The sequence below is a fragment of the Triticum urartu genome, chromosome 7A (genome assembly GCF_056163025.1).
Source record: "Triticum urartu cultivar PI428250 chromosome 7A, HENAU_Tu73, whole genome shotgun sequence".
Classification (NCBI taxonomy): Eukaryota; Viridiplantae; Streptophyta; class Magnoliopsida; order Poales; family Poaceae; genus Triticum; species Triticum urartu.
Genome location: NC_141879.1, coordinates 471,843,708 through 471,852,787, shown reverse-complemented (window position 1 = coordinate 471,852,787; position 9,080 = coordinate 471,843,708). Strand labels below are relative to the sequence as shown.

Here is a 9,080-nt window from a genome sequence, read left to right as displayed (position 1 = left end):
TGGCGATGGTGGGGGATCGGGTTGGGGAGATGGACACATTTTTCCTATTATTTCCAGATTAGTCGGATCGCTCCTATATAGAGCTGAGGGTAACGGAATATTATTCTGTTACCCCCCGCCCTATATAGACGCGATGCGCAGACCATTGTAGAATCCCCCCGACCCAGCCCGAGCCCAATCCGCCTTCTTCTGCCGAAGGCAGCCGTCGTGGGTGAGCGAGCGACGGCGGTTGCCGGAGCGAGGGAGCCCGCGGCGCCGTGACTGGTCGGCGACGGATCCGCCGCCGTCTCCTGCCTCCTTCCGTCGCCGGATCCATCGACGGGGCCGTGATCGCTGCCTCCTGCCTCCCTCCATCGCCGGATCCTTCGACGGGGCCATGATCTCCGTCTCTTGCCTCCCTCCTTCGCCGGATCCATCGACGGGGCCGTCATCCCCGAATCCTGCCTCCCTCCGTCGCCGGATCCAACGACGGGGCCGTCATCCCCGCCTCCTGCCTCCCTCCATCGCCGGGGCTCCTTCTCCGGGGCAGTGATCCCCGCAAGGTGCTGCCTCCCCGGACCTCTTCGCCAGACGTCCACCACAAGCAGAAGCTGCATCAATGGCGCCGCCTCCCTAGAACATGCCAGTACGCCGCCCACAAGAGGAGGAAGAAGAAGTCAGTCCACTGGAGGTAATGTCTGCTTCCCACGTTTGTGTCAGTACATCAGTTCATCACTCCTGCTATGAAGAAGAACCTGATTAGTTCATTACACCCCTGCCACTTGATGCACAATTTGGATGTTGAGGTTACTGTCAGTACCTCGTACCTCTAATATGATGGCTTCAGTTCAAAGCCAAAAAACATAAACTTATGCATCATTCCAAGTAGCTACTAGGCTTTATATAAGGTTCAGCTACCACTGCAAGTTGTATGATGTTATTTATAATAGTACATGATGTGTAGTTGCGTCAGTTCGAACTAGTGAAAGAATGTTGTTGAAAAAAATATACACTTGTTACCCAGCAAGTTCAATGATACACAAACTAGGAGTACTTCTAGTGTAGTTGCATAAGTTATAGATGAACAAAAGAGAAGACATGCATCAGTTATATATATATATATATATCCATACATCTCTGAAGTTCAATGTTCAATTTACAAACAGTGCTAAAAAACAGTACATCAGTACATCAGTGTTGAACATGTACGTTCATCAGTTCAACTAAAAACGAAACTAGATACAAAATAGAGAACAAAGTTTAAATAATGGCCAACGATGCAACTTCAACTTGTACATTGCCTTCAGTGCATGACATGTTACCCATAGCATGTATACGAGAAAATGCAGAAAAGATTAATCCCAAAACTGTTGAATGTCATTGCAGAAGCATGCAAGGCGACACACGCAGCGAGAGTTTGATGAGCCAAGCAGATATGGGGCATCGCCTGGTTGGGTAACACCAGAAATACCACCTGGATACTTCAACAATACAGGCAGATTTCAAGATACACCGGAATCATCAGAAGAACAAACATGTTCTTCTATGCAGCAAACACCAATATCTGGGAAGAAAAGCTTTGTCACTGCTGGGTTGCAACAAGGCCAACAATATCCCCAACAACAAATGTTTTCCTTCCCTAGCGCATGCAGAAAGCCAAGGACAGGAAGCCGTGGATGGGTTGCAACAAGGCTTCCACCAGTTGCTCCATCAACATCAATCATCCGTGCTACAAAAGCGGTTGCGACGGGAAGACCAGGCCAAAGAGACATAAATTTTGGCCGCTCTAGCAGGTTCCAAAGTACAAGATATGAGCCATATAGACAGGAGCAACCTCACAACGAATCTGAGGGGAGACGGCTGTACAATGAGAGACAGAGATCTTCGTCAACATTGCTCCCTCCAAGAGATGCATTGCTGCATGTGCCAAGGGTGACACCACCCGCGCCCATACACCAGGGTGAACAGCAAACACCGGAGGCAGCATAGAGCTATACACATGTAAGTATCCATATTGAAAAAAACATACAAGCACAGTCCCATACCATGGTACTATGACCACCCCATCTAACATTTTCATAACTGCGTTTTTGTTTGTTCACTGTTGCGTGCAGCCACCTAACATTGAAGCTTATGTTCTGCCAAGACTAGAGATGCGCTTTGAAACTTTCGAAGAAACAAAGAACTTCTACAACGTCTATGCGAAGCACGCGGGTTTTGTTATCAGGGAAGGCCCCAAGTTTAAGACCAGAGCCTACCTTTATTGCACGTGCAATGGAGTCTAGGAATCGAAGGTGTCTGAAGCAAATAGACAGCGGAACAAAATGACAGCCAGGACTAACTGCGGGGCTAAAATGAGGCTGAAGAAGGAAAAGGATGGAACATTTGTCGTAAAAGAGATAGTCTGGGAACACAACCACAGGCTACAGCTCACTCCGCAAATGCTTGTCTTCTTGCACTCCCACAAAAACTTTGACAAAACAATCTTGGAGTACGTCAAGTACCTGTAGTTCAAAGGCATTGAACACGCGCAAATCATGAGCATACTGGGCGGTGATGACCCTGATAGCTACTTCCATGAAATGAATGCCAAAGACCTGATTAAACTGTAAGTACAAACTTGTTCTCCTCCCATAAACCGCCTCCGTCTTTTTTCCTCTGTCAATACAAACATATTACGCAACGCATGACCTGACGCCAGTTCAACATGCATTTTTGAATGAACTTTTAATATGCAGGAAAGCAAAGAATTCAAGGATGGATGATGTCGATGATGTCCTAAAGACTGTCAACTTCTTTAGGGAGATGAAAGCTATAAACAGGGAATTCTTCTGTGACATGCAACTCGATGAGTCCGACAGAGTTAAGAACATATTCTGGGCGAACGCAAGCTGCCGAGGGGCCTATCAAGACTTTGGTGACTACATAAAATTTGACGCCACATATAAGACCAACAAGTACCATATGCCACTTGGGGTGTTTGTCGGTACTAACAACCACTTATAGACTACATTCTTTGGTTTTGCCCTGAAAAGAGATGAGGATGCAGATTCATTCAGATGGATGTTCAGGACATTTTTAAGGTGCATGGGAGGGAAGGCTCCTACATGCATCCTCACAGGTACAACCGCCAAAACCACCCCAACCACCCCCTCCCCCCAAAAAATAAAAGGAAAATAACACAGTAAAAATGTGGTGTCAGTTCTATTTCTATATATGCACCACCATCTGCTGACCACTCCACGTCTCTTTTCTCATTACCAGACCAGTGCCCTGCAATGGCTTCAGCGATCCCAGATGCTTTCAAGAACACAGTACACAAGCTGTGCCACTGGCACATTATGAAGAAGTACAGGGAACACCTCGCATACCTGTACAACCTGCATGAAGACTTTAAGGATGAATTCACTTCAATCCTCAACTGACCCCTCATGTCAACTGAGTTTGAGGCTGCCTGGAAAAGACTGATGGATAAGTACAACCTCCACGATGGTGGGCATGTGGAATGAGCATGAGAGATGGATATCAGCCTACTTCAAAGAAATTTTCTGCGCCAAAATGACATCCACACAGCGAAGTGAGAGCATGAACTATGTGCTCAAGAAGAACCTCGTAAGTGAGAGACAAAACCTACACCGGTTTGTCAGCCAGGTAAATACTCCTGCATCAAAACCAGGAGGTAGACAGAGAATCAAGAGACAATGGGTAACCGGGTATAGCTCTATCACCTGTCGTAAGACAAAAAATAACATGCTTACTAAAGTAAAACTTTATTAGTTAGACAAGTTTTTGCTGCGAGAAAACTAACAATTTGGTCATCATTCTTGCGTGTGCAGAAGGAACAAAACACGCTGACCTTCTATGGGTTTGACACCTAGTTGGCAAAGGTTTACTCACGAGCTGTGTACAGCGAGATCAGAAAAAGGCTAAAACTGAGCACACTCTTCACGGCGACAGAGATGGAAGAGCCCACAAAGTACCTCGTGCGCTACAACCACCCGCAAAAAATGTCTGCGTGGGCTCAGCATGCGTTCCAGGTGGTTGTAGACCCCGTGGGAGAAACATATGAGTGCGAGTGCAGGCTATGGGACCACACAGGTGAGGACTAAAAAAAGATGTTACATATTGTACTACTTTTTTTTGCAAAGTTTTTCTTCGAATGAAATAACATAAAACATGCACCTCTTCCAAAAAACTATAGGTCTTTTCTGCGTGGATGTCATGTGCATGATGCAGACAATTAAGGCCCGAACATCCTCAGGAGATACACCAAACGCCCGAACATCCAGCCAACATTCAACAGAAATGACTTGAGGACAACAGCGTCAAACAAGGCATCCCAATACTTCATTGAAAGCTCACTGCTGACGCTGAACATGAGGGTGCACAGAAAAAGCCTGAGAAGCCAAGAGCAAATGGCGAGGTCACGGGTCGTCTTGGACAAGCTTGAACAAGAACTCGACGCCATGCACTCTGCTGAAAATGGAGGTGTCGCGGACAATGAAGCCATTGAGCAGGATATTGCTACAATGTTATCCGAGATGAACCATCTGGGAGCTGTTGACCCGTTCGACAAGGAGGAAGAGGAGCAGCAGCAACCAGAGCTTGCCCATGTGCACACTCAAGAGCAGCAACATGCTCACATGCAAGATCATGAGCTTGATGGTGCTGTAGGCGAACGACATGACAACAGGACATCCTACCGGCAGCAGCAGGAAAGGGTGATTAAACCACCCATATTCTCAAACACAAAGGGGAGGAAGAGTAAAACGCAAGCAGCGAAAGCAGCAGCCAAAAAGCCGCCACGCCCCATCAAGCACGTGGAATTTGGCCCGGACGGCAAACCTCTCGGGATAAGGGCATGCGGATTCTGCAACGTCGTGAGCAACCATAACTACCGCACATGCCCACACACATATGTCACTGTCAACAAGCAAACGCTGCACAAGCAGATTGGAGCCACCCAAGTTTCTACCAATGGAGACAACACACGTAACAGCTACACTTGCTGCAAGTGTGGGGGAACTGACGGGCATAATGTCCGCATGTGCAAAGTGGGCAAGGAGGTCAGTGGCGCTGAACAGAAACAGGGCAAGGTGCAGAGTTCCAAAAAATCAAATGAAGACGATGAAGAAGAAGAGTTTGACGAGAATGACGACCAATCAGACGAAGACAATGAAGATGACAGTGTCGGGGAAGAGGAAACTGAAACTGACGATGAAGCTGCCAAGGCTCAACCAGGAAAGGGCGCCGGCAAGGCACAACATTCGAAGCCAGTTAGGAGAAGCTCAAGACTGAATAACACATAATAAGCTTGTAGTCTCAGTTGCCTCAGCACACAATGAGGAAACATTTCAAAAACACTATCGTTACCAAAACTTCTTTAGCTTTATCGTCAATTTCTCGATCAGTACTATAGTTAAGATATAATTTGTGATTTGTGCCAGCTGGAGCAGTGACATTATTATGTAAACCATTTGATAATCCTTTTGAATGCAGTCACAAATACATTTGAAAAAACTTATCTGGATTTATCTGACGCAAACGCTACTGTCGACCAATAACTCAGCAAAAATATGTTCAAGGAAATTTAAGCTCTTATAGTACATCAATACTGATAATTCTCAGTCGTCGGTACAAAGGCAGAGTACACATCAGTACTGATATAATTTGTGATTTGTGCCCGCTGGAGCAGTGACATTATTATGTAAACCATTTGATAATCCTTTTGAATGTAGTCACAAATACATTTGTACTGACGAAAACACTACTGTCGACGAGCAACTCAGCAAAAATATGTTAAAAAAATTTTAAACTCTTATAGTACATCAATACTGATAATTCTCAGTCGTCAGTACAAAGGCAGAGTAAAACAAACACACCCGTGAACACCTCCAAAAAACATCGTTTTGAAAAAACAAAACTATGTCTGCTTCTGCAAGTCCCAATTCAGAAAGACCATCAGTACATAAAAATAATTACCTCAAGCAAAATGCAAATATAATACATTCTGTACTGATGAAAATCTAATTTATCTGTAAAAAAAATACTTAGAGATTATCTTGATATAAACAATCCATTCGAAAATACAAAAAATGTTTTAAAAAACATTAGCATCACACATAGTCCCACTGGTATTTGGTAAGTTCAATTACACTTCAATCACCAGTCCAAGTACCACAGTAGAGGAGTACAAACCTCCATCCATCACCAACGCTGACATGTGCAAGTGGGATAAGCAACCGATAAGTACAGCTTGACAAGACGAATCAGTGCGACAGTAAAATGCCACCATCACCCCCCCTGAGACGTGCAAGTGGGATTTAGTAGGTCATAAGTACAGCTTGACAAAACTAGTCAGTGCAGCAGTGAAAAGCATTTGAATTGGACGGTTAGTTTTCCAAGGCCACCACCCGCGCCACCCACTAAGCAGTTGCCACAAGGGACTGCAAACGGCGACCCCACGCCACTACACCCACTACACCCACGCCCCCGACGAACCGCCTCCCACAAATCCCCGTCGACGCACTGCAAAAAACCCCATTATCTTCCATCTCTCCCTCATTCCCACAAACCACCATTGCCGCTTCCAATTCCACTGCACACAAACCACAAACTTCTCTCTAACAAGCCCACAGCCACCAGAGGAGGGCGATGGCGGAGGAACCATCTGCCAAACATCATCAAGGCGAGCCGTCGGACAAGAGCAACCACCTCATCGACGTTCACGTCCCCGGCGAGAAGCGCGAGTACACCACAACACTCATAGGGGTTGAGCTCCATGGCAAGGAGACGCTAGAGATCATCTATACCAGCGAACCAGACAAGGTTGACGAGGTGATCTCCAGGCTCTGGAGGAAGGCTGGCGGCATGATTCATAGGATCATCGGCGTTGGTGTGCACTACACCAGAGAAGATGAACCTCCCAGATGGCAGCAGTCCTGTAGTTGTGCGTCGACGACCTCTGCTTGGCGTACCACATCGCAGCGGCCACAAAATGGTGAGCCATACTACTCATTTGCCCTATTTGGTTTATCTATTTTATTAGTACTGTACCTAAAAATTTCATCAAACTTGTTTCCCAACTAGATGTACTAGTGTGCTTTGTGAAAAGTGGATGCACTACTGCATTTTCTCAAGTAGATACACTACAAATGTATTTTTGAACCCGATGCACCGGATTACTATTTGGAAAATCTTGCGGAAGATTAATTTCTAAAGTTGACCGACTAGTGTAGTTTCTGAACTTGATCCAATAGTGTAGTTTATGTACTCAATGTATTAAAAAGATGTTTCTGAACTTCATGTAGTGAAGTATTTTCTGAATTTGATCTAATGTTATTTTCAAAAGAAAATAAACTAAGGACTTGGCGAAGCACTGTTTATGTGTTATCCTACTCAACAAAAGTAAACTAAACTAGTACCAAAGCAGAACATACAACATTGACTGAAACTATGTATAATCCAAAAAGAAGAATAACATGATGTACTTAATTTAATTTCAGAACTTTGTTTACTAGTTTTTGAAGTACATTCATCCATTATTTATGCTAGATAAACATCTACTTAATGGATTCATCGCTTGTAAAACAAAACAAAAATGAATAATTCAAACATTAAAGTAATGCTAATTTTCAAAAATGTCTCTCCCCTTGCAGGCCCAAGCGCCTGAACGAGTTGCTACAGCATAAGACATTGTTCACATTTGCCGGTTTCAGCATTGAAAGCGACAAAGAGAAGCTGAAGTTGTCCGGTTTGGAGATCAACCCCAACAAGTTCATCGACATTCAGCGCAAGTGGAGAGTTCCATACACCGGAAAAGAGTACGACTCCTTGACTGATGTTGCAGCCAGCGTCATCCACCCATTCTACAAAGGCATGAAGAATAACATCAACACATAGGAAGGCTACAAACTATGGGGGACCAGCCCGCTGCCAGACAACCTCATCGAGTACGTAGGAGTAGATGCATATGCCACATACAATGCATGGAGCATGATCGACTACATCGCAGGTGGTTCGGAATTTGCAAAAGAGCGGGAGGCTGCGAAATTCTACGACCACCCCTATTGCCCCTTTTAGGGATGAAGATACATTAGAGCCTGCCTTCGTTTTACTTCCGCTTGTGCTTGACTTTTATCTTGTTGTTTCAAATTAGTAGTTTGCTCTTGTTGGGTTGAACCAGTATGATTATGTCGTGCTTGTCATGGTTGAACAAGTTTACTTATGTCATCAAGTACAATGTTTTGCTTATCTCATTATATAAGTTTGGTAGCTTCGTATGTTGTTAATCCATCATTTCAAATTCAAAAGTAGCTTCTGAATGGAATTTTGTGGCTGCTCTAAAGTACTAGTTATGATGCAACTAATCACACAACGTTGTTCCATGCCTAGTTTCAATTCAGTATTGTATAGAAAACATAACGTCGAGAACAATCAGCACAATTTGAGTTGCTTAACAACGCTTCAAAAGTTGAAGCAAAAATTCTTAGTACTTCATGTAGTGTTCTCATTCATATGTAGCTGCTAGAAAATTAACAAGTACTACAAACAGAAAAAATTTAAGAAGCATCGGCACACACTTATGTTGGTCGCTTGCAGATTAAGAATCACAGTACTAGTACACTTGATCGGGCAGTACATACTTACTACAATAAAAAGTACATAGAAGCATCAGTCCGTAAGCGCTACTATGAATGGACTATTAGTACAACTTAGTCTACGCACGAGTACATCTTAAAATTACACTTACACAAAACTGACAAGAACTAGAACAAAAAGTTTCAGTCCAAGTTATTGCTGGAGTCAAGTACTAGATTCAAACGAACAAAAAAAGAAAAAACTGACCGCCCATGGTCAGGCGCAGGCCCTGACACTGCTAGATACTTGAACTCGAGCCCATATGTGAATCCCTAGTAATTCGAACAACACAGGGCCCACCGATCAGGGCCCACAAGTCATGAGAGAGAGCGAGCGCCGTGTATAAGCGCTCAGGTAAGTATTCAGAGGAGTTCGACCAATGATCCTCGGCTACGCTTATAAACAGGTCCGGAGCCCCCTCGACTAGCGAGGTGGGACTAAACCCAGAGCGCATGCGCACG

General features: G+C 44.6%; 1 protein-coding gene across 1 annotated transcript; it reads left to right on the top strand.

Moving 5' to 3' along the window:
* The first annotated feature begins 6,633 nt into the window (after positions 1-6,633).
* On the top strand, positions 6,634-7,881 carry LOC147960003 (uncharacterized). Its single transcript, XM_087533086.1, has 3 exons — positions 6,634-6,922; positions 7,028-7,031; positions 7,638-7,881. Exons 1-3 carry the CDS (start codon positions 6,634-6,636, stop codon positions 7,879-7,881), a joined length of 537 nt encoding a protein of 178 aa, XP_087389212.1.
* Positions 7,882-9,080: the final 1,199 nt, after the last annotated feature.

What these genes read in the sequence shown, in the direction of transcription:
- LOC147960003 (XM_087533086.1), top strand. Translation starts at nt 6,634, where the DNA reads ATGGCGGAGGAACCATCTGCCAAACATCATCAAGGCGAGCCGTCGGAC.